The sequence below is a fragment of the Primulina huaijiensis genome, chromosome 3 (assembly GCF_012295235.1).
Source record: "Primulina huaijiensis isolate GDHJ02 chromosome 3, ASM1229523v2, whole genome shotgun sequence".
Lineage (NCBI taxonomy): Eukaryota > Viridiplantae > Streptophyta > Magnoliopsida > Lamiales > Gesneriaceae > Primulina > Primulina huaijiensis.
The window spans coordinates 29,159,263-29,184,317 of NC_133308.1; the positions used below are offsets into that span (position 1 = coordinate 29,159,263).

General features: G+C 37.2%; 3 protein-coding genes and 1 long non-coding RNA gene across 7 annotated transcripts; 1 reads left to right on the forward strand and 3 right to left on the reverse strand.

Moving 5' to 3' along the window:
* Positions 1-3,445: 3,445 nt before the first annotated feature.
* On the reverse strand, positions 3,446-10,317 carry LOC140974477 (zinc finger CCCH domain-containing protein 41-like). 4 transcript variants are annotated; one of them, XM_073437952.1, is made up of 6 exons: positions 10,106-10,317; positions 8,125-8,962; positions 5,287-6,486; positions 4,498-4,812; positions 3,985-4,225; positions 3,446-3,948 (listed from the first exon to the last, which is right to left on the reverse strand). In XM_073437952.1, the coding sequence occupies exons 2-6, from the start codon at positions 8,899-8,901 to the stop codon at positions 3,599-3,601; spliced, it is 2,883 nt and encodes a 960-aa protein (XP_073294053.1). In that variant the 5' UTR covers positions 8,902-8,962; positions 10,106-10,317; the 3' UTR covers positions 3,446-3,598. The 4 variants fall into 4 exon arrangements, with proteins under 4 accessions (XP_073294053.1, XP_073294052.1, XP_073294051.1 ...); XM_073437951.1 differs by having other exon boundaries at positions 3,446-4,225; positions 8,125-8,940; positions 10,106-10,316; XM_073437950.1 differs by having other exon boundaries at positions 3,446-4,225; positions 10,106-10,315.
* Positions 10,318-10,528: 211 nt separating this feature from the next.
* Positions 10,529-14,621, forward strand: LOC140974478 (uncharacterized). Its single transcript, XR_012174793.1, has 3 exons — positions 10,529-10,810; positions 11,226-11,317; positions 12,442-14,621. It is a non-coding gene; the product is annotated as an uncharacterized lncRNA (long non-coding RNA).
* Positions 14,622-15,939: 1,318 nt separating this feature from the next.
* On the reverse strand, positions 15,940-19,090 carry LOC140974479 (uncharacterized). The gene is made up of 4 exons (XM_073437954.1): positions 19,024-19,090; positions 18,585-18,893; positions 17,820-18,110; positions 15,940-17,355 (listed from the first exon to the last, which is right to left on the reverse strand). The coding sequence occupies exons 2-4, from the start codon at positions 18,891-18,893 to the stop codon at positions 16,195-16,197; spliced, it is 1,761 nt and encodes a 586-aa protein (XP_073294055.1). The 5' UTR covers positions 19,024-19,090; the 3' UTR covers positions 15,940-16,194.
* Positions 19,091-20,896: 1,806 nt separating this feature from the next.
* On the reverse strand, positions 20,897-23,636 carry LOC140972394 (cysteine-rich receptor-like protein kinase 46). The gene is made up of 8 exons (XM_073434835.1): positions 23,189-23,636; positions 22,651-22,981; positions 22,423-22,554; positions 22,179-22,306; positions 21,889-22,099; positions 21,548-21,782; positions 21,324-21,474; positions 20,897-21,229 (listed from the first exon to the last, which is right to left on the reverse strand). The coding sequence occupies exons 1-8, from the start codon at positions 23,591-23,593 to the stop codon at positions 21,008-21,010; spliced, it is 1,815 nt and encodes a 604-aa protein (XP_073290936.1). The 5' UTR covers positions 23,594-23,636; the 3' UTR covers positions 20,897-21,007.
* Between the last annotated feature and the right edge of the window lie 1,419 nt (positions 23,637-25,055).

The following is a 25,055-nucleotide window of genomic DNA, read 5'->3' on the forward strand; positions in this document are numbered from 1 at the left end:
GTCCGGCGTGGCCACTCCGATGCTTAAGTCAGCAGGTGTAAAAGATGAAGCTCTTTAGAGAAAATATTGCTGCTGGTATGAATAGGTGTGTGCACCTGTGTTTAATGTAGAATGAACCTGATATTTATAGTAGGAGAAGTAATGATGACCTTGTTCTCCGTGCTACCTACTAATTATAGTAGGACGGCTGAGCACACCCTATATTCTGACATGTCAAATCTCATACTGGTCACATCCAGCCCATTTGATTTTGTCAACCCATCGGCCTGATGTCAGAGATGGGACAGTCGCCCACATCCTATTCTGCTAGTGTACTCGAGTGCGGTGCTCATATCGAGGTGGCCCGGTTAGAATGCCTACCGGGGGATTATATAAGAGCCCGAACGTCTGGTTGCCCGGGGAGTAGAGCCCGGGCTTGCACCTGTCCGGCTTCAGAAGAATGCACCCTGCAGATTGACCCTGATTTGGGAATCCATCTGATATCCCGAGTCATCCATGACCCGGGCTCTTACAAGGGTATCGTCACACATCCCTTAAATAGTCGGGCTAGAGTCATACTCGCTGTCCCGATTAGTCATGCCTGGATTCCCAAAGAGATGATCAATCTGGTTTTATAAAAGCATCGGGGGCTTCATGTCTCCCAGAGATGGGATGAGGAACCGGAGTCTCGTGTCTCATGGACTTGAGATAAGATGTCGGGGCCTCGTGTCTCCCGGGCTCGAAATGGTCGAGGTATGGAGCCCCGAGCCAGGGTACGGATCCCTGGACTTAATAGATAACCAGGGTGCGGAGCCTTGAACTTCAAGAATGGTCGAGGTACGGAACCCCAAGCCAGGTTTGAGAACCATGGGCTTTTATAAATAACCAAGGTGCAGAGCCTTGGGCCGGGGAACATGTCCCGGGACTTGGGAGTGGTCGAAGTGCGGAGCCTCGAGCCAGGTTTGAGAACCCTGGGCTTATAAATAACCAAGGCGCGAAGCCTTGGGCCGGGAACATGTCCCGGAACTTAGGAGTGGTCGAGGTGCGGAGCTCCGAGCCAGGGTGGAGAGCCCTGTGCTTATGACTAACTGCGGCGGGGAGCCTTGGACCGGAGAACATGTTCCGGGCCTTGGGAGTGGTCGAGGTGCGGAGCCCCGAGCCAGGGTTGAGAACCCTGGGCTTATAAATAACCAAGGCGCGGAGCCTTGGGCCGAGGAACATGTCCCGGGACTTGGGAGTGGTCGAGGTGCGGGGCCCCGAGCCAGGTTTGAGAACCCTGGGCTTATAAATAACCAAGGCGCGAAGCCTTGGGCCGGGAACATGTCCCGGAACTTAGGAGTGGTCGAGGTGCGGAGCTCCGAGCCAGGTTTGAGAACCCTGGGCTTATAAATAACCAAGGCGCGGAGCCTTGGACCGGAGAACATGTCCCGGGACTTGGGAGTGGTCGAGGTGCGGAGCCCCGAGCCAGGGTGTAGTGCCTTGGATTTTAGACAATATGCCGGGGCCTGATACCTCCCGGACTTTAAATAAGGTGCCGGGGTCGTATATATCCTGGACTTTAAATAATGTGCCGGGGCCTCTTGTCTCCCGGACTTTAAAGAATGTGCCGGGGCCTCATACCTCTCCGTCTTAAGACAATATGCCGGGGCTCGTGTCTCCCGGACTTTCAAGATTTTGCTGTATTAGTTTTATTAAAAACCAAATCACTAACCTGGAAATACTGAATCTGAATTCATTTCTGATAGAGTGAAACTTCTCTGGTTGAGCTAAATTAGGTGACTAATATAGATGTATGCTACTGAGTGCATAGCAAATGCCCTTCATGCCAATCCGGGATAGCTGCTGAGCTTTGAGCCCATATGAAATCCACAGATAAGATCTGAGTGCCGAGCTGGTCGGACTTGTATGTTTGCCAAGCAGAGTTGGGCTTATTTTTGAATGGAAACCATATCTACGTCTTGAGCTCAAATTCCCACAGACGGCGCCAATGATGCGATCCGGGTGAAATGGACGAGCCGGATCCGGTGCTCCGCCGGATCTGCTATCAAGATAATGAAGAAAATAAGAGCAAGGGAGAGTATATCTGTGATTAAGATATATCTCTGTAATATGGCTCCAGCTGTAACCTGCACACAAGGAAAGAAACTCGTGAAGGCCACTCCGATGCTTAAGTCAGTGAATGACTCAACAAAAGACCAATGTAACCAAGTGATGGTTGTGATATTGGTGTAAGAGTGTATACAATAAAATGAATGAATCCCCAATGCAAAGAGATAACCTGGTATTTATAGTAGGAGAAGTAATGATGACCTCGTTCTCCGTGCTACCTACTAATTATAGTAGGACGACTGAGCACACCCTATATTCTGACATGTCAAATCTCATACTGGTCACATCCAGCCCATCTGATTTTGTCAACCCATCGGCCTGAAGTCAGAGATGGGACAGTCGCCCACATCCTATTCTGCTAGTGTACTCGAGTGTGGTGCTCATATCGAGGTGTCCCGGTTAGAATGCCTACCGGGGGATTATATAAGATCCCGGGCGTCTGGTTGCCCGGGGAGTAGAGCCCGGTTTTGCACCTGCCCGGCTTCAGAAGAATCCATCCTGCAGATTGACCCCGATTTGAGAATCCATCTGATATCCCGGGTCATCCATGACCCGCGCTCTTACAGGGGTATCAATCACTTTGTGGGTTTCCTTTTTATGCAGGCATTACGGTTTCTAGGTTTGTTACGTGGCGGCTGCTACAAATATATACTCATTTTGATCGGAGATCAGGTGTGTGTTGAGTGACCTGCCCGTCACCCTTTTCGCTAACAGGTTGGGAGATGGCAGCGGAATCTGTAGCTTTTACATTTGGACATCAACGAATGTGATTCATCACACATTTAGAGTGACGATTATTTACAGATCGATAGGAGTGAGAATGACTCTGCGGATGTCTTATTGCAGGTGCTGCATCGCACGAGTATATTGTTGGAAGATTATTTACCCGTGGAGAAACAGCTGCAACTCGCTAACATGGATTTTACGTTAACATAACAAAATTCATGTATAATTTTTAAGTTTTACCAGCAGATTAACGTTGAGAGGTTTAATTTACTAATATTTTCATGCTTGCGCCTTAAGAACAGTTAAATCATACTCGGTTCTAACCCAACAATCTTGCCTTCTAAATAATGCCGTCGCCACTTGAGCAATACAATCGAATTTTAAGTCATAAGTCTACACTCAAATATATGCGATATGTAGAAAAGGAGGATATTAATATATTACTTCCCGACTGTGACCCAACTGAGGGTGTGGAAAAATATTTCTCATGCATTGAACATGATAGCATACATAAATATCATATACTTTATTCAAACTTACTAATGTTTTAATTATAATCCACGCTGCAGAAAAAATTAATGGAAATAGCACAACGAATTACAGGTTACCACGAGTTGCAGATGGTTGGCAGTTTTGTAATTAGAAATTTCTCTTAAATTTTCCAAAAATGAGGAAAGAAAACTGAAGACAGCTCAGCAGCAACTAAATCATGTGGATTACATATTCATCTGATATAAAATTTACCTTGCTGTACAAACTCGAACCACCATCCAAGGCATAAACGTTATGATGCATTGTTAAAGCTTGAAACCAAGGTCGTAACAGGCTGAAAATCTTCTCCTTTTTCCGCAGATTCCGCATCACTCTCTTTCGTCAGGTTTGCAGGTTCACCACATCCTGAGGCATCACTTTTCTGTGAATGAATCGAGGTAGCATCTCTGTCAGGCTGGACATGAGCATTAGCTTCTGAAGGCATGTTAGAAGAAGCTGAAGGAATACCAGCGCTGCCACTCTTTTCCACAGATTCTTCACCACTTTCTTTCATCAGGTTTTCGGGTTCACTACATCCCGAGGCATCACTTTTCTGAGAATGAATCGAGGTAGCATCTCTGTCAGGCTGGACATGAGCATTAGCTTCTGAAGGCGTGTTAGAAGAATCTGAAGGAATACCAGCGCTGCCACCCTCTCTTCCGGAATTAGAAGATGCAAGCCACATAAACTGCAAATTGTGATCCTGCCAGCATTTACCATTCAAGAATGCCCTCTCTGCGGAACGCCTCGTTGTAAATGAAATAAGAGCTGAAACATCAGATTGCACTGAGTTATCATTGATCTTCTGAAGCTTCGACTCCTCCAGTTCCACTGAAGAAAGATCACCATATGTAGAGAAGTGTTCTTTCATTGTAGCAACCTAACGAAGAATCTCAATGTTAATAACAGTTATGGAAGTGGACGAGACAAAAGGCTAAAAATCAATCTCTACATTCCACTCCTTGGTCTCCAAATCCAACAAAAAGTAACAAGAACGGTGGTTGTATAAATTTGGCTAGGATTACCATGTCGAGTCTTAAAAAAGAAGTATGCTTGTGTGGCCATTTGGTCAATCAGCTCGATGGAATAAAGGCAAAACAATGGAAAATTCAATCAACTGGAAAACAAAACGATAAGAGTTCCAGAAATTACATTTGCAAGGCCATTTGGTAATGGCGCAACAATTCTGAATGTGGTGGGTCGATTGTCCAGCTTAAATCTGTTTCCTACAAAAGGTGTCCCTAGCAGAGCAGGTTGGCGAATTTGTCTCAAGCTTGATGGCTGCACAATATTAGGCTTTGACGCGGTAGTATGTTGCACAGCATGTTCAGCAGATCTAATGTTCTCAGCAATCACATGAGTATCAGGTAACTTCGTAGTTTCAGTTTTTGCATTATCAGGTGGTGTTCCACCTTCAAGACTTTTAAAGGCCTGATCTGATATTGTAACATCTTTGACACCTGCAGACTGCAAATAATGAAAAATTGAGAGCAGCAAAATAGTTGCGACCAATATTAGAAACTGAATAATATTTTGGATGTGGAATTTAATCACTTATAAAGAAGGAAAATAGTAATTCAAATGAAAGCAGAAAACATGATAATGAACACACTGTTTGAGATATATCACTTCTTTTCTAAACATATTTCTCCATCATCCCATAGTTTTTATATTAAATTTTGCAACTGGTAGAGGAGGGTACCTCCCAATCACATTCACAGCCAACCACCTAGGAATGCACGGCTCTTTAACTATTCTCATGCCACTCATCACCCCCCATATTCACCCATACCCCTGCTCATTTACAAGCTCTACCACTAGAGACCCCATTCTAGCAAATGCTCTAAACATAAAACATCTGTCAGCTTCAGAAGTAAAGAACTGAGGGTCCAAAATTAAGGTTTATTTCCTCTAGATTAATCTAAAATAAATCAGGCTTACTTGTTTCACAAGTTTGTCTAACTGAAGCCGAAACTCATTTCGTTTTTGATCAAGCATCTCTTGCTTCTTACGAAGTTCTTCTTTCAAAAGCTCTAAATTCTCTGATTTCTTTTGTTGTGGAGGGGTTTTGGAAACTTTAGCAGCCATGGGTTTGAGATGATCGTAGATCGGCACTTGAGCAACAGAAGGATGGGCATTATCATCCTTGCCACCTGCAGCATGAAGATTTTCTTTTCTTCCAGGAATATCTATCTTTCTTTGAGACATTATTGGTAAACCACTGTTGCCTCTTAATCCATGATCAATAGTATTATCTCGATTTGCCCACCAAAGCTTGATAAATCTATTGCCCATAATCGCATCAGGTGCCGTCAATGCAGCTTCCGCTTCTTCCCTTTTCGAAAATTGAACAAACGCCCGTTCACTGTTCATTGGAATATAAATATCAATGACTTCCCCAAATTTCTGAAAATGTGAAAGAAGGGCTTCCTTTCTGTTGTCTTTTAGAGGAATGCCATTAACAAATAGAGTCCGAACTGCTTTCTGAGATGGTTTCCGAACATTAGATATTGAATCTCTATGTGGCTTTAGAGACAATTCCTCAACTTGTGGAGCATTATCATCTACATTCATTCCCTTTCCTTGGGACACAGCTTCAAAACCAACAATAGCTACCTCCTCACTTCTGATTTCTCGATCAATAGATCTAGGAGATGCCCCTGTAGAATCAATTTTATTTTTCTGGCCGAATCTGTTTTTTGAACTAGCTAGTTTTCCCCAACCAGACAAACTTTGAGATAAAGAAGTGCAAGCACTTCTGATTGGTTTCTCATCATAGCCTTCATATGATTCAATTTGTTTCTGACCAGACGGGTCTATATCCAGAAAAGACTCTTTAACACCAACATTTGATCCATTAACTGCCAGTAGTGATGCTGATGCTTCAGAATTATTATTTGTCCACAAAGGTTGATCTGGATCATAAACATCAGATCCCACTGCCACAAAGCCACCCACAAAACCACCATTCAGCCCCAAACCATCTTCAGTAATTCCAGGCCTGCCACTTGTCACAGGAAAAGCCTTGTTTTTAGCTAATGAGCTGGAGGAAGTGCTAATTACAGGTAAAGCTCCATTCCCAGAAGTTCCCAGAAGCTGTGAGCCAGGAAGCGAAACAGGGAGGTTGAATTGCGAAAGGCTCTGCAGTTTCACGGATAATATTTAATCAAGCGGTTCTAACATTTGCAATCAAGTAAAGGTCTGAATGAAAAATACAAACAACTTATATTGAAGCATGAAAAAGCATTCCAAACTCCCAAGTAAAGTGCACAACTATCCATTTTTAAACAATGATATCAATCATAGCAAGTGATCGGTAACACGTTAAACCCCACGAACACAGACATGCATTAAGAGTGGAAAATTCAAAGATGCCAAGTCCAAGAACGTAACAAAAACTGAGAGTAGCTCAGGAAGACTATACAATCCATTTGCCCCAAATCATAGATGAGAAACACCAGGAATGAATGGATTAAATTAGCCAAGAGCCCAACTTTGAGCTCCATTGTTATTTCTTATGTCACTTTTTCGGTTATACAAATTTAACTTTTAACTTGAAAAAAGTAGGGCACTTTATGGTCTCCCACTATCCACCACTTCCAAATTTATCAAATGAAACCTAATAACACCGTGTCTCAATATAAACTGAAACAGCTTGTTGTACACTGTCTCCAATCTGATGTCAAAATTACACAAAACCTACAGAATTTTCCTAGTGGTCAAAGCGACGTATTCAAGCAACTAGTTCTTCAATAATGTCTACAGTCAGTTACAGGTTAGTCCGAAAGACTGAAACAATTTCAAACCTTCAATAATGTTTCTGTAGTTCAGTTCTCACTAAAATATTAATTCACGTGTACAAAGTGGTAACAAATTGTATCTCTATTTCTAAAGTGATTACTATGCATGTGAATTATAGGTGAGAAGTGAGACCATTATACACACCTCTGATTCCTTAGTAATGGTAATACATTGCAGGGCTGTAGTCTTGCCTTTGTAAAAAATTAAAGCCAGGGGATATTCCTATTCCTACGGTTCCACAAAAAGAACAAATTCAAATGATGATTCCTTATCTCTAAGTAGCCGTATGCTTTGACGTTGAAATTTTTTAGGTTATCTTCATTATGGCCAACTTTACATGCATGGACAATGGTGCTAGCATAAAAGTCTAAACTCTAAAAAGATAAAATAAAAGGCAAGCGGATGAAATTCGTAGCTTGAGAGAAAACAGATTGCTGATTTGAATAACCACAAAGGCCATGCATATTGTCCAGCAATAACATAATATGATATTGACAGGCAGTACATTGTTGCAGAATATTTACGAGTGCATAAAACCATATATCTCCAAGCAGTGTTCTAAAAACCGACCTGGGCGGCTGCCTAGGTGCTAGGCACCGGCCGACCATACCGAAAAAGTGCTAGTCGGCTCTAGACAGATGAAAATTATTATATTATTTTTTTTTGGGCTTCATTTCGGAAATTTTTTATTGAAAAAGTTTTTTGGGCTTTTAGTTTAAATTAAAACTCAATTAAAAAAATGAAAAATATTTTTTTTATAGACTCTAAACCAAAGTCCAACAAGAAATACGATTTAATGGCTTATCCTAATACACCAAACTTCGTCTTATCATGTTGATACCGTGGAATCCGCTTAGGCCGCCTAGACACTAGTCTTTTTGCGAATTTTAGAACATTGTTTCCAATGAATATAAAATAATCTGAATATGATTGAATTTAATATAATTTTTTAAAAAATCAACTAGGCAATCCACATACCTGAACATCATCAACAACAATACGATTAACACCATGTTCCATTGGGCACATATCTCCTCTTAAGCAAAAACCACGCTCCTCGAAGTCTCTACAACGTTGCCGAGGTAGGCCAATATTTATTGCTGGATTAATAGATTGTCTCAACGCCCCTTGTAAACCCAAGTGGCGAAGTCCATCAATCCCACCATTTGGTACTCCTGGAACCATTCCAAATACATTCCAAGATGTACTGTGTGCATTAGAAATGTTTGCCAGTCCCCTTCCTGCAAGCAGGCCAGAAGGAACCGGTCCAGATTGGACCATTGGTGTTGTGACATCAACCATGCCAAGCCTGGAATTGTGCACAGCCCAGGAGAGAGGCTCCATTCCCCTGCCAAATATAGGGCCAGCTTCAGCTGAAAGTGATTGGTTTCCCCTAATTCTTTGGTTAAAATCCATGGGAGCTCTAGAAAATGGGGTCCTGTTTGTGCATCTCTTTTCAGATCTCGTGGAGAAGTTTCTTTCTGAGGCACCATAATGATTTTTCGAGGTTTCACCAGATTGAGGATCTCCTTCCCTGAAAGGAAATCCATTATCAAAAGGCTTCCTTTTCCTATATGGTCTTGTTGAAACTTGATTTAGAAAATCACCATCCAGTGGTTCAGAGCCTGTCTCTCGCTTGCGATGCTTATGGTTACGATCATCATCCTCATCCTCGCCTTCACTGATTTCTTTCTCCTCGGAATCACTGGCGCAATCTGAGGGTGAAAGGTCTTGAGAAGAAGCTTTTAGATCCATGGAATGCTAGTGATGGGAAAAATAAATCTGAATTGTTCTCTGCTTCAAAAGATCAATATCCCTTTGAGACATGGAAACAGAGAAAATTAATTTACGGTGAATCAATTAAAATTAATTTATAGTGAATCAATTATAGCTCCACCACCTAGAGATGGAAAGATAATAACAAGGTTCAAGCCAAACAATAATCTGAGTTCCATTTCCAATTCTCTGAAATATCAAACAATATATAGACTTTCAACATCATAATTCATAAATTAAACCAAAAAATCACTCTTCAACCCCACAGAACTCCAGCCAAAGCTGATAAGTCAAATCCCAAACTCAATATGATAAAAAGTTTATATTTACTAGATTTTAATAGTTCTGACTAATTACTAGCAAAGGCAAGCACAACTCTTCCAATTTTACTAAAGATGAGGAAATAAAAAATCCATTAGCATCCCTAAATTACAATCATTAAAGAGACTAGAATTTAAGCAAACATTTCATGGCACTAGAATCTAGATAATAAAAATGACTCCAGCATATCAACTTCCATTTGGAAGCCATTTACGGCATCAGTTTGTTCGTATGACAAAACAAGTAAGTCAAGATCTTATCAGGCAGTTATGGAAAACCCAAAAAACAAATATAATGCAATCAATCACATGAACTGACACAGTTCTTTGCTGAAAGAACTGATGGACGCCGGGCACTTAATTAAGAAACTTACAGCTCAACCTATTAAAGAAACGGCTACTGAACAAAGCAATATTTTATCACAGGACAAGACGTGGGTACATGAGCAGCAATGGACCAGAATTGACTATCACAGGTTCGTGGAGACATCTTCAATGTAATAAATGTCTAGCACCCAGATTAAATCATGCAAAAACTAGAATCAACCATCTCAGGCACAACCACATTTGGCGTTCAGCGGGACCCTAAGATTCAATAAAAAAAGGCTAAAAGAATAACCAGTTAACATTCAACATTTTCAACAACCTAACTGGCACTAAAGCTATAAAAACCAATCCCAAAACAGGGAGGAAAAAACGGAAACCGTTGCATAAGGTGCGAAAAGTCTAATATTAATACAAAAACTCAACCACATAATCCGGACGAAACAGAATCAAACTTATCACCACGGTAACAAAAGGAAAAAAAACTCAAAAAATCAAAATCAGCTGAAATTGATGACAGAGAGGTGGCGAAATCAAACCTAATCGATGAAATTTGAACTTGAGCTTCGATGACTTGTTTCTTCAACGCGAAAATATGCAGCGTCGTTATATGATTACTTAGCAATGCAGGGGCCCCAAATAACTACCAAATTGAAATATTTTTTGCTCTGCAGCTGTATTTCGTGCGTAGATTTTGTCAGTTTTGCTGTAAATCGTAGGAGTCCCCTGTATATATACTTGGAAGAAACCTGGCAAAGACATGGGGGGGGGGGGGGGGGGGGGGCCTCTGTTATTTACAGAAAGATGCATGTATTTTATCTTTATTCTAAAATTGGCACAGTTCTTTTACCCTTGTAATACGGATATTTTATTTTTATATTATATATATTAAAAATATTATTATTTTTTTATTATAAATTATAAATATCAAACTGAATGTATTATTTTATCGTTCACCGGATTCATTCTCCACGTTTGAGAAACCTCTCAGGCTCATTTTCCTCCTATTTCCTCACTCAATGTTCTCATTCTCTTTTTCAACTGTTCACATCTATACAAACGCATTTCGATTTTCGCTGCTCCAGGATTTTACACCTTCGCTTCAAATTCTGTATCGGTGTTCTTTCGAATTATTGTGAAGAAAACAAAGGATTTTTAACGAATATATCTCTGTCGGATTGAGGAAATTTGAGAATCGTTTTGGAACCGTTTTTCTATGGAATATGAAGCTATAGATATAAGTGGTATGTTGTTGATATCTATTATTTTATTGTTTGTTTAATTCATCATCTTAATTGAATTACTGGGCTTTGATTAAATATTTAGGGTTTTTAGTAAATTTTGTGATATTTCATATTATAATGTTTTATTGATGTCGTGGAGGTACGTTGGAGAAGCTTAGGGTTGGTTTGTTTTTATCCTTTTATCTTTTGGGAATTTTAGTGTTGAAATTCTGGAAAACCGTTGTTTCAAAAATTCAAAACAATTCAGCAGTATATCACCAAGAAGATATCACGGTTAAAAGGAACAGCAAACAAATTCAACTCTGAAACCATGCACATTTTTTCCTTCACGGTTTTTATTTTGCGTAGTTTTTAGATATGTTATTTTTTTCCCTAATGTTGTAGCAAAATCTTGACTTGATTTGTGCTCCATCAGATTTTTTGAGATGGAGTCTCTGCGAGAAGAATAAGATTCCAGCCAATTTGTCAAATCTGGAGATGGCAAGCAAGCTTACTGAACTTTTCAAGGTAATTTCATCGAATTTCTCCTGCATGGTTGTTTTTCTAGGTGGTGGAAGGAAATTTTATTATCCAAACCGAGTGTGTGAATTATTTGTTTCTTTTTTCATTTTTATTTTTTTGGTTGTCTGATATGTGATCATCTCTGTATGGATTTAAGAAAAGGAAAATCCTTCTTCTCGAGGGTGGATAAAGGGGCAAAACGACAATAAGAGTGGAACTGAATCTAACGCGGTCTTGTCTTACACATTGAAACATGACCGGAAAAATCCGATCGTGGCAGGCATTTTCTATGTTTTATGTTGGTGATTGTTTTGGGTTTTCTGTTGTGGCGGTGTTCTTTTAAACAATCTGCTGTGTTCTTTTTTTTATTGTATAATAGTTGTGTGTTTTTTTTTTAGTAGTGAATTTTTTTCTTATTGTTATTTTGTGATTTCAAGTAGATATGTAATGCAGTGCAGCCGTTTGTTGTTTTCTTCATGGGCTCTTAGACATGTTTTTTAATATTTCAGTATTTGGATTGTTTGATGACCATTTTTCTGAATAAAACATTAGTGTGTTTCTTTATGCTTCTTGTTTCATAATTACGAGTTTCAAATATTTTCTAATTTGTATCCATCTTTTTTTATATATATAGAAATATGTGCTATATTTTTTTCTATTTGTGAGGCTTATTTTTTGTGTAGTTATAGGCATTGATCCATTAAATACCACTTGAAAATTATTTACATCTCTTATCCATATGCTTATTTTTTGTACTTTAACGAAAAATTGAAACTTTTGGTTGTTTCTTTATGAGTTCTCCTCTTTCTGGAATTTTGTTCATCTGATTTCTTCATTTACATTGGTTAAATTGGGTTTCACTAAATATATTTTGTGGTTACATTACAAAGAAAAGTTTATTTTGCTCTATGCTGAATCATTTACGCATATGTGCATTTGCAAAACATGTTTTTTCCGTGATGGTTTGGAATGCCTTCAAATTATAGAATAAAACAAGATATGATGAAGTCTCCTAGGCCCACGGGAAATTTTAAGAAAAGAAAGTGCACATGATTTAAATCTAACTGCACCTTCTTTTATAAATATATTCTAATATAGATTTAAGTCATGTGCACTTTCTTCCACAACAGAGTATAAAGTGCAAAGGATTCATACATTGCTGTCTAGATACCGTTGAGTGGTAGAGAATGTTAAGAGTGGGATGTGTGAAGTAGCTGCTGTTGACTCTTGAGGGTTGGAGGTGGAGTTTTGATTACTGTTAGTCTGGAGGGATTAGTGAAAACAATTATTTCCAGTTTTGGAAGAAGATGAATGTCCGATGTTTATGCAGAAAGTCAACCATTTGCAAAAATAATTGAACACTTTTGGAGTAGTAATGGTGCCAAAATAGGGGAAGATGGTGCATTTGGATGGTCAACATTGCTAGAGAAAGAAGAACAGAGACAGAGACTTATCAGTGAAGAGACCTCGACAACAGCCGACGAGGGTGGCTGGACTGGTTGGTTTGATCAGATACAACAGAATAAGGAAATTGATGAATTTCCAGTGAGTAATGCTAAGAATGATGTCATTGTTGGGGAGTTTGATGATGAATCTGATGCTTGAGATGTTGAACAGAAGGATGATATCGGGTTTCTGATTAAAGAACTTGGGATTGATGCAGCTTTTGAAGTTGATATCAAGGTCAAAGATACAAGAATATGGCCTAATTGATCAAAGGCAGTGTTGGCCGGAGATTTTGATTAGTGGATGCCTCTTCATTCAAAATCTGGTTTGCCTTCACTCATATCTACTCTGATTAGGTGATTGATTGTGTTGAGATGATTTGAAATGTTGCTGAAATTACCTTTTTTTTTTTAATCTGGAAAGGAATGTAATGGTGAATGTGTTTCCCATACCTAGGAGAGAACCTTAACATTTTCAAATTATATTTCCATCTGGGGTGTAATAGAAAAATAAAACATCGACTCCATTTTTGGTTATTAAAAAATAATAACAATAGCTGAACCAAATGAGATGGTTTATTTTTTATGAACTATGGCATGGTGACATCTCCAAACTTTTGGAAATTTCATTCATGCTCCCTATGTGTGAGCATGTAAAGCCTGAGAATTGACTCTAACGGGTTAACATATGATATCAACACCTGTCAGAAATTCATGCTTCATTGTATGGGGACCTGCCATATAGGTTTTTATGGTAAATGTTATCGTTTATTCATTATTTTCTCAAACAATTGGCAAAACAGATCTGAATTTATGTAATGATGGTACGGCTGATGATGAAGACAATGAGCAGCTATTTAGGACATATATTAGCAGCTATTTAGGACAATATCATATGAAGATGTGTGTGATTACCTGTACCATTGAGTTGCAAAACTGTATCTATTTTGAACAACATTTATTACTTGATATAAAAGTTGTATTATGGTCAAATAGTTATTGAATTGAACTTTTGGTTCTGAATTGATTCTGAATCAACCTAACCTGTTAACCATTAAAATTCACATACGTTAACTATTTTGTTGCATGTAAGTCGTCCGCTAGTTGTGATAAATCAGCATGAAATAATAGAGTTACTGTGTGACTCAAAAGTATTAGTTATTTGTGATGTGCACACAATGGTAAAGTTGTTTTTATATGAATTTAGTTATTGCTCTCACTCATAACATTGCAAGTTACTGGTTATCGTTCGCTGTTTGCCGCTTTTGTTATTTGGGGGACATGGGACTGGTGGTTAGTTGAGCCTTTATGACATTTATTACAATGACTTGTGTTGTTTTGGGTAAGCGCTGTATGTCTTCCACAACAAAATTGCATTTTTATATTTGGATTTACTGCTACGTGACCTTTTCTCCATCTTCCAAGTTTCTATATCTATCATTTTATTTTTCTTATTTCGTTGAATGGTTTTTGCATAGTACATAATTGGCCATGTTCAATTACATTGAAGGTTGAACCTGAATAACAATATTGAGAACAATAATGCGCACATATATACCTTGTTCTTTCAAGATCATGTATGCACTAACCCATATATGATCTACTCTTCAATTCTCTTGGCCATGAAAGCTCTAATCTGAGAATATGACATCATCTTCTCCCCAGGTGGGGGCACCTGAGGTGCTCGAATATCATTCTGCTGGGAGTCTATCTGAACAATCAGATACATGTGCTTTACTCTTGTCATGAACTGCTATTTTTCTGCCGATGTTCTCATCAATCTACTTTGCATTTATCATTTAATAGAAGACCTATATGGAAGTCGCTATATGAAATACACGTGACCGATCAAAGTTAGTTGAGAATGGATCCGGTAAATGGAATAAGCCATACCATCGAACCAAGCAGTTAATATCCTTAGTTAAATAGTAAAAGATGTTGAACACTGTACTTGTATGTGTGTTATGTTTACACCATATGGCATGACACAGGTCAAGTAAGAAACCGAGGCCAATTGTTCCATGACAAACTGAACAATTTAATAAATTTCTGCTGTAGAGAATCCAGACCTTTTCTAGCCTGCCAACATTCTTCTGCATAAAGTTCTTATTCCATTCTGAATTCCCCTTCTTTTTGTCGGATCAACTTTTCCTTCTGCAACGGTATATGCATTTTCATGGATTGGAAGGGTAGATCAAGTACCATGACAACAATCTCATCCTAGTGCAGCTGGACTTTTGTTATACTTCTTTATTCCCTAAGAAAATAAATTTTTCTTTAAAAATAAACCCACAAACTAACCCCGGGTTTGTCAGTTGCTGCCACTTCAATGTTGACTGAAAATTTTATATTTTTCTGACAAGTCTTTGCAAATATATTTTCATCAACTGAACCTCTGAGATGAGATGAAGGCATGCAGCCAAAAATATAAATGTACTCTCTGAAAATTGTGCAAACATGGTTTAATATGCCTTTCGTTTGACAATGCCCCCGGTCAACATATTGAAAGGTGGTATGCACAGATAGAATGTAAGAATGTAACAATCCATATAAATTGCGATAATCAGGTGTCGAAGCTAAACAATAAGCCATGTTAGCTAAAAATTGAACGAAAATTTCCATGTTTTTATTACCCATTTTCTCATGAAACCACAATTTGCATTTCCCATCAGTTGGCAAGCAAAATTTTGAACATTTCAGCAAGTGGTGCAGCTATCAAGTAAATGAAGGAGAAAGAATCTATCAATCTCTCTCTTACTGTCCTCGTAACCCAAAACAGATTATTAATCAGAAGTGACAAACTTGCAAACTCCTTTGAATGACACAATTCCCTTCTGGATCTTCAATATGGTACTCTTTTCGTTCAGATTGTGGAACACGATCCAAATAAGAGGTTCCGTTTAACCTAAACCGATATGACCAAATTTTTTTGTTGAGATGGATGTCGTTGGGTGTCAATTACAGTTCTAATTTGCTAACAAATTGAATATGACGTCCATAAATATTAAATGAGTTTACTTACATAGCGCCTTCCAGATGTAATTGTGTCCACAACGGGCCGAAGGGTGCTTGCCCTGGAAGCTTCAATTGGGTCCATCCAGGAGCTTCAAATTGAATGTTTTTTACATAGGGTCGGATAAATTTAAGCTAGTAAAGAAGAAATGTTGTAAAAAACACAAGATCGACAACTTGTAGGTTTCTTCATTGATGCTCAAATGTAGATAAAGATCGTAAGGAACGTATAATGTACATAAATATACTAAAAAAATAACAAATCAAACACAAGAAGAAATTTAGCACAACAAGCACTGTTAACAAAAACATGAGAAAATAAAAAGCCAGACATAGATGGATCAAAACAGGAACAAGTTTGTCTTTTCCAGATAGCCCAGAAACAAGTGAATTCATGATTACACCAGCATAAAGCAGCAGAATCCGTTACCGGCCAAACCATCCCCGAGGAGCTTGGCCTTCACTGTCATTCATCAACTTGTCGAGTACCACGTTTAAATCTACTGGTTGTCCCTTCTCTGTCAATTTCCGGACTGTGGCCCTCACTTGGTCTCTTGGAAATCCCATATGTGTCACTTTCTCAACCACATCATCAATAGGAACCTTGTTCCCGGAGCCGCCAGACCCAGACCCAGACCCACCAACATTAGAGGCAGTAGGGATTGCTTGAGGTAATATTCGAGTAGTAGGTAGCTGAGGATAACCACTTCCACCACCAAGTCCGCCAGCGTTAGGAGGTTGCTGTGGTTTCCTTGGCGAGTCACTACCACCATACTGTGATTGTGAGCTGCTGTAAGGATATGGTTCAACATGACCTGCTGATTGACCAAATGGATGAGAATATCCTGGAATAGGCCTGCTAGATTGAGGCTCATAAGCATTTTGGGTTAGACTATATAATTGTTGAGGGGGAGGAACTCCAACCGAGGGATGAGAAGGTAGGCGAATGCCAGGTGGATAAGTTTGGGTAGGTCCATACAGTGTTTCTTCGGAGTGATGACTCAATTGTGTTTGAGGTAGGGATGTGTTAATTGCAGAGAATGGGGGATGTAGTTGAGGTGGTGGAAGTGGCCGAGTGTGTGGTTGAGGAGGTGGAGGGGGCTGAGAGTGTGGTTGAGAAGGTGGAGGGGGCTGAGAGTGTGGTTGAGGAGGTGGAGGGGGCTGATGTTGGTGATGTGGTGGAGGCGGCTGAAGCTGGTGCTGGTGCTGGTGCTGGTGCTGCAGGGGTGGTAGAGGTACTTGATACTGCAGTTGAGGAGTCTGGCTAGATGGAGGAAAATAAGATTCTTGCTGAGGAACAGAAGTAGTTTGGTTTTGTGAATACTGGTTAGGAAACTGAACATGAGACTCTGAGTTTTGTTGCGGCGGCGGCGGCGGCGGAGCATTCGGTGGAGGGAAGCTTGGAGGTGGCTGTGTAAGAGAAACCGTGGAGAACTGCTGGTTAGCAGAAGCAACTGATTGGGTCAGTTCAGTATGTGCAAGGTTTTGGCTCTCGACTTGTTCCAAATTCAGAGACTGCAGCTTAGCAGCTGGTAGTTCACCCACTCTTTCTTGTTTTTCACTTATCACCTGTACACCAGTTTGCACCTGCAGACATATTACAATAACCAGAAAGCGTTGCATACAGTTAATCAAACAGTTTTAACATGCTAAAAGGAAAGGTTTAGACCAAAGCTCACCCACAAGACACTCTTAACTCTAAGTCTTCACTCAGATATATTGTGTAAGACATTGAAAATTGTACTGTACCCCAAACCAAAAAGAGAACCCAATTCTCTAATTCATTGACTAGTTTTACAAAAAAATTGATCAGAATCAAGCAGGATTGGATGAAAAATATCTTTGACTAATTTCATTACATGTAATAGTAGCTAAAATTTCTGTGTGTACTTAGCAGGCAATCGAGAAGATAAAAAAAGCTATACTCTATAGTACCATAAGTTAATGTCATTCAACATATCAAACTCACATGTCATCAAATAAGTTGATGACAAACCGGTACCTATTGTCACTTAAAAAATGTACATAAAAAGGAAAATATAGAGAAGTACCTCTCTAAGAATATTGCCCATTTGTCTCAGTTTCCCATCGATGACCCCAAGGTTGTTCCCAACAGACTCCTTCAAATCATCCATAGAATTTTCAAGCTTACGAGTCCTTGTTTCCAATTGGGATAACCGCGCACTCACACCATCCATAGTGTGCATAAGATTATCTGTGTACTTTTTCACTGTCTTATCAATCTCGGAAACCAAAGACGCACTCAAAGATGCATTGAGAGGTGTTTGACTCTGCCCCAATTCGAATTTGGCAGGCTCATCAATATCCAGAGAATTGTGGTTCTAAACAAACAACCCAAAAAGAAAATTTTCGTGAGATTTAGACTAAGAATTAAATGCGTGCAAGATCAAAGACCATGTCTTCCTGTACCTACACACCCATAAAAAAGCAGCAACTTGTTCTCTAGAATCCTTAGGATCAACAGCCAATCAGCCAACGTAATCGAAAGAGAATCATCATTCACACAAAAAGATGGAAAAAGAAAAAACTAAAACAACACATCCAACAATAAAACATAAATAACAATTCCAAAAAACACACAAGTAGCAAGTTAAACCATCCAAAAACTCCCGATACCACCTAACTGCAGTGATTACTTGTTATGGAAGCTATTACCATCCACCTATTCTAAATTCAAAGAATAAAACATAATACGGCAAAGAATCCAATATAGATAATTCAGATTGATTCAAACCAACACCCACTCTTTTAAAAAAAGGAGAGAGATAGGAACTAATAAGGGTTAGAGAAAATACTGCGTTTGAAGAAACATTAATTTTTGAATCAAGAGAATTCCAGGTCCTGAGAGAAGAATCTTCTACACCAGAATCAAACTTAGACACGTGATTCGTCGACGGAAGAGGAGACGACGACCCAACGCCGGGAAGAATCGGCATGAAATCGTAGCTCGGGACGATGCCATCTCTTTTCTCATCAGAACGATTCATGAAATCGATAAATTCATTGTTACCGCCGCCGCTGTTCATAGTAGCGGCTGTGGTCTGAGAATTGGATAGGTCCATGATCTGCTTGTCCATGAACTGCGACGCCACATTACTATTCATCTGAGCACACAATCAAACGTATAAAGTCATATAATCGTTAAAAAAAACTGAAATTGGTAAAAGGGGTTAGGGCTTGATGCTTAAATTTGGGATATTTGGTGAGAAATATTCGAAGAATTGGAAGACTAACCTTCGGAAGTTACAAGTCTCTATAACTTCTCGGTGAGGGGCACTAATATTATGAAGACTCCCGTCCGAGTTTATATATATATCTAAGGTAAATATAAATGTATCCCTTCAATTATAAATTTCTTAATATGTCTTTATTGATTTAAGTTAATCAATTAAATTAATTATTAGATTATCTTAAGGGTTTTTTTTATAATTCATTGTACATCTTAAATGAATTTAGACATTAATACACATTTCTCTTTATTTCTTAAATTTTATGCCTAAAAATTATTTTTTTACATTTCATCGTTCATTTAAGTTAGCAAATTAAATTAATTTGCCTTTTTAAGGTTTTTTTGTGATATGATTAATTGTCCATCTTAGATAGATTTGGACATTAATTCACATTCTTCTTTATTTTCTAAATTTTATGTAAAAAAATTATTTATTTACATTTCTTAGTCAATTTTTGTGATTCATTGTCCATCTTAGATATATTTGGACATTAATATACATTCTTTTTTTTTCTCCCTAAATTTTAAACTAAATTTATGATATAATCTTTAAAAAAAATTTAATCAATATATAATCCTTGTAATAAATATAAATTATATTGATAGTTTATTATCTTTGTTATATATACAATTTTACATATAAAATTTTTTAATTGAGTATTACATATTATTTTATTTATATATGTTTTTTACTATATATATTTATTTGAGTGGTATTATGTTAAAATTTTATTTCTCTTAAATTATCAATCATCAATATTAATTTATAAATGATTGATTCTGATATAAAATTAATTATCTATAATATGTATTCTTAAAAAACATAGAAATTAAATAAAATCCGCAATATGTTAAAAGTTAGCAAAAGCAAAAGCAAAAATGATATTTATCTTAATAACAAGTCTAATGATTTTATTTTAACATTATTATGATAATTTAGTAAATTAAGAGAATTTTATTTGACGTTTGTTTATGTGTACTCTATTTAAGTAAATTTTAGTTTTGATTTTGGTAAAATTCACTATTCTGTTAATTTTATTTTTCTTGTTTTTTTCATTTTGAATGATATTTGAATGAAAATTATTTTTGCTGATGTATCATTTAAGAGAGCTGTATTATATCGCGGATTGAAAAATGTCATATAAATAAGTGAATATATATGATTTATTGTCATGATGTATTTTTATGTATTGTGTTTTGATATATTTAGATGGATAAATACTTATAAACATGATATTATTCAAACGACTTTAAATATTATTTAATTCTACTGATTATATTTTTCATTATTAGTTTCCTACGTGCATCGCACGTGTACATTCCTAGTATATGTAAATAAGAGGGTTTGATTGCATATATTTTACATATCATAATTTAAAAAAAAAATCAAACTAACTTTGAATATTACATAAAACTTCCTCTCAAATTTATATTATCTATTTAAGAAGTGAGTTAAATAATAGTCAGATTTATTTCTGTGCGAATCATCGATTACAAAGAATAAAGAAAGAGTAGGAGATATTCAGACAAACCAATAATCATGTGTTTTCTATCTATATATAATAATTAATACGGTCTTTATTTTTCGAAATTACTTTTAAACATTTATTTTTGAGGAAATTTAATTTTTCACTTTTTCTCAACATAATTACTACTTTTTAGTACAAAACTATACCCATTCACTAGAAAGACTATTTTGTGATATTATATTACAACACTGTATATAAAATTTTAAGTGTTATTTTTTTTTCCATGTAAGAACAAAAATTTGAAAGTTACAATAGATTTTTTTGCTTCTAAACAAAACCAGTCATTTTCACCCCAACCACCCTCATCCCACAAACCAAGCAGTGTGATTAAATCAAAGGATGTACGGGATTAAAATAGATGGAATGATATGTACTCGACCACGACAAATAATATGTACAAAAATTTTAAATCTTACTTTCTTGATTTTGACCCTAAAGATTTCATACACAGAAATGAGTTTTAAGATTCTTGCACGAAGGGAGGCCTGGTCGGAGCAGGCAAAATCAATTCCTTTTCAGCAAGAAACTCGACCACTCTCCCCATTGTCGGACGCAAATCAGGCGATTCTTGAGTACACAACAAAGCAATCTCAACAATTCTTTGCACCTCATTGAAATCTTCAATGCCAAGCATTGAATCTATTATACTTGCCACCTTATCTATTTGATAATGCTTCCATGCCTGCATTATTGTCCAAGTACCCTTATAAATATATATATATAAACCAAATCATATGATAAAGAAGAGTTTTTTATGCTGTTTGGGTGATTATGACCATGGTGACGAGCGTGTCTAGACTGTCATCATGCTGATATTTATTGTTCCGTTCGCCACTTATTATTTCGAGTACAAGAACCCCATAGCTATATACGTCTACTTTTTCAGTTAATCGCCCTTCGACGAGGTATTCGGGAGCCATGTATCCGCTGCATACACATATATAAGAAGAAGTCATTTCAAAAGAGAAGTATGGTAAGGAAAAGAAAAAGAAAAGCTTACAATGTGCCTGCAATGGCGGGGATTCCCTCCATTTGATCTGTTGAATTGAATCTTGCTAGACCGAAATCCCCAATTTTCGGTCTTAGCTTCATGTCTAACAAGATGTTACTTGCTTTTATGTCTCTGTGGATGATTTGGACCTGGCAATCTTGGTGCATATATTGAAGACCTTCCGCCGTTCCTGTGATTATTCCAAGCCTTTTCTTCCAAGTTAATTCCTTCTTTCTCTCTTGATCTTTCTTCCATTTGCATCACAGACAAGGTCTCAATAGAAAGAAAACAACCTTTTTATTTTCCAAACAAGATCTTTAGTCAACATTATACAATCCTGTTTCGCTTACCGAACAGTATGAGGTCAAGGCTTTTGTTTGGAAGGTATTCATAGACGAGGTATCCATCAGTATATGTGAAGCAATAACCAAGAAACCGAACCAAATTTGGATGATGGGCTTGTCCTATAATGTCTATCTCATCGCTTATTTCTTGGTTTCGAGTGTTCTCTATTAGAAACAGATGTTTTATGGCGATTTCTCGGCCATCTTGTAAGGTACCCTAATACCTCGAGGAAACAGAGGAAATGAATCCATTAGCCTATACACAAGTACGAAGAGTAATTTAGAAAAATATACACCTGATATACTTCACCAAATCCTCCTTGCCCAATCTTGTGGGAGTCTCTGAAGTTTTCTGTAGCTGTTTCTAATGTTGAGTACTTGAATTGCAAACTTCTGTTTATGGTATCTGACACCATCTGCATTTCTTTAGAGCACAGGATTCTTTGAGAATTTTACAGCTTAAATTTGTTCGACAAGGTTATAGCTTAAAGAACCAAGAGATACGCCAGCCACAAAAATCCAAACTAACATGTTACATACCATTTTTTTGTTTCTCATGTTGTCTGAATTGCTTCGCATAAATAGTTGTAGACACAAAATATCCTACGAGAATAGCTGTGAGGCATATCCCAACCGAGCCGATAATTGCTGAAAGAAAAAAGAAAACAGAATCTGCATATAAAATTTGAAACATTAGAATGGATGAAATTTTGCAGCTTTCTACTCAACGAAAAACCGAAGCAATGTCTTAAACTGAGCATAACTAACCTTTGCTTGAGGACGAGTCTGGCTTATTAACAAACTCAGAATCCGAGTAACGTAAATAGCAACCGACATGCAGAACTCGTGCTTCAACTGAGGGCAAGCATTTTAAGATTCCTATTCTAGCATTTGTCAGGCATTCACTGCATGAACTTTGATTCAAAGTTCTCCAGCAATTAGTCATTCCATATGCCGATGTTATAAAGCCAGCTGATATTTCTTGCCCTTCTGCATACCCATGGTTTTCCGGTGCCTTCTGCACTAACTTATCCATCATTCGTGTCACAAGATTCTTGAAAGTCTGGCTACGGATGTCCTTGGCATCGCTACATCTCGTCTTTAGGGATGATATGCAACGAAAATTGGAAAACAATCATATTATCAGATCATGAAAGAAGATGAAAAGAACAGGAACAGGAAAGCAAAATTAGGCCATTTGAACTATTTGATATCATCCATGCGGAAATTTCACAGAATTTGGTAACGTTCTACTTCACAATTTCTTCGGAAAATCCAAGAACAATAAGGGTAATCCTGAAATCACCTCATAACCGTATCTTGATATTGATTCACGAAAAAAGCTATAGTTTTCAACCCTTATGAAGCAACCATCATAGAAAACACGGGCGCTGATATGAGGGAGGCAGCCTGGAATCTGCGTCTTAATGGACGTAAAGCAAGTTTCGCATTCTTCTCTCGACAAATCCTCCATGCATTGAGCCAGAACAAACACGCGGTTGGGGCGTAAGCCCGCTTGTCCTGTGGCGAATTTGTTTTCCACCATTCCATCTTGCATTGATGCAATGACCTTGGAATAGTTCTCGTTGAATTGCGAAACGTTCTGCGCCATGTTTTGCTCACATCGCTTGAAAACGAGCTGAAGTCGAGGATCTGCCATTGTTGCATGCATCAGAGAACAGACAATGAAGAAAATAAGGGTGATCGACATTTTAAATATCTCTGTCTCATTTCATTGAGCAAAGGATGATAAAAGGTTTTCTGTGCAAGTGCAACAAAGAGAGGTTATAAAAACACTTCCACTACTTTGGTTTATCTCTTTTATACAAGTTTATTATATTTAGGAGATCGAATTTATTCGTGGTATAAATTTCTCGTGTATGTAATGTCTCCACAAGAAAAAAATCCAACATATTGAATAAACTTTGCACAAAATATATTTAACAAAAAAATTACTTCATGCTCAAGAGGCATGCTTAACGGACCTTACAGGGTTCCGGTTTCGATCGGGTTCTGGATCAACTTGTGTTGGAACCGATTCTCACCGGTTCCGTTCCAAGGTAGTTTTTTTTTTAAAAAAATATAGCGTGGGGTAAACAACCATAACCAAATTGTTTTTGCAATTTGGCATCGAATCCGATTCGGAACCAGAACCGGATCCATACGTGAAAAACCGTGATGATCCATTCACTAATTGATTTGGGACGGTTCCGGAACTGGTTATGGGGAACTGGATCCTGGTTTAGTGGGTCGTTTTTTTATCTGATTTGGGGTCGAACCGGTCCGTTAAACATGTATTGCTCAAACTTTCACAAAAAAAGAAAAAAACTACAATAAAATGGGATCAAGATCCTCTTCTGCGGGTTTCCCACAGCACAGGGTATTATGCACTATTAAAAAAAAACTTATTTTTTAAAAAAAATTGATATTTTTACATTTTAATTATTTCAAAATTAAAATTATATTTTTTATGTTAAAATATGTGATTAATAATCTAATTTAAAGTTATAATTTTATTTTTGGTTACAAATATATATTGTGGGGGTAAAATTACGTCTCTATTAGTACTTTTTCTTTTATAATTTTTTCAACTTTTTTTTTAAAAAAATATTAATAAAATTTAATTTTTTGTTACAAATATGTGATTCCGAACGAACAAGAAAAAACGACGGTACATTCAATTTTTTTTTATATTATAGTTCTTTTTAAAAAACTATTTCTCCTTTTTTTATCTTCATAATTTTTTATTTAGAAGTTAAAATTTTATTAATCACATATTTGTAACAAAAATAATGATCTTGTTGGCTTTTTTTTTATTCTAATTATTTTGAAAAACTATTTTCTCCCTTTTTGCATTTAAAATTTTTCTCATTCTTTTTTAAAGTTTTAAATACAAAAAGTATTTTTTCTTTTCTTAGAGATTTAAGAAATAATCCAATTTTCAAAAAAAAAAATGTAAAAAAAATTAAAAAAGACTAAGCGTTAGAACAAGAAAAATTATACAAGATAATTTTCTTTTCATATCGTGTCAATTTTTTGGTATTATTTTTAATTGTTCGACAGGTTTAACTTTTTTAAATTTTTTGTACATTTTTTTAATTGGATTATTTCTTATATCCACAACGGTACATTCATTTTTTTTAATATTATAGTTCTTTTTAAAAAAACTATTT

Bases quoted from the DNA above. Each gene is read 5' to 3' on its own strand.
- LOC140974477 (XM_073437951.1), bottom strand. From the start codon at position 8,901: ATGGATCTAAAAGCTTCTTCTCAAGACCTTTCACCCTCAGATTGCGCC. The intron at 6,487-8,124 runs GTATGTGGATTG...GTGAAACTGCAG, and splicing joins TTGTTGTTGATGATGTTCAG to AGCCTTTCGCAATTCAACCT. The intron at 4,813-5,286 runs GTAAGCCTGATT...CATTATTTGCAG, and splicing joins TAGACAAACTTGTGAAACAA to TCTGCAGGTGTCAAAGATGT.
- LOC140974479 (XM_073437954.1), bottom strand. From the start codon at position 18,893: ATGAATAGTAATGTGGCGTCGCAGTTCATGGACAAGCAGATCATGGAC. The intron at 18,111-18,584 runs GTATTTTCTCTA...TTGTTTGTTTAG, and splicing joins TTAATGTTTCTTCAAACGCA to AACCACAATTCTCTGGATAT. The intron at 17,356-17,819 runs GTACTTCTCTAT...ATATGTCTGCAG, and splicing joins TGGGCAATATTCTTAGAGAG to GTGCAAACTGGTGTACAGGT.
- LOC140972394 (XM_073434835.1), bottom strand. From the start codon at position 23,593: ATGTCGATCACCCTTATTTTCTTCATTGTCTGTTCTCTGATGCATGCA. The intron at 21,783-21,888 runs GTAAGCGAAACA...AATGGAAGAAAG, and splicing joins CCTTGACCTCATACTGTTCG to ATCAAGAGAGAAAGAAGGAA. The intron at 21,230-21,323 runs GTCATAATCACC...ACAATAATGCAG, and splicing joins TAGACACGCTCGTCACCATG to GCATGGAAGCATTATCAAAT.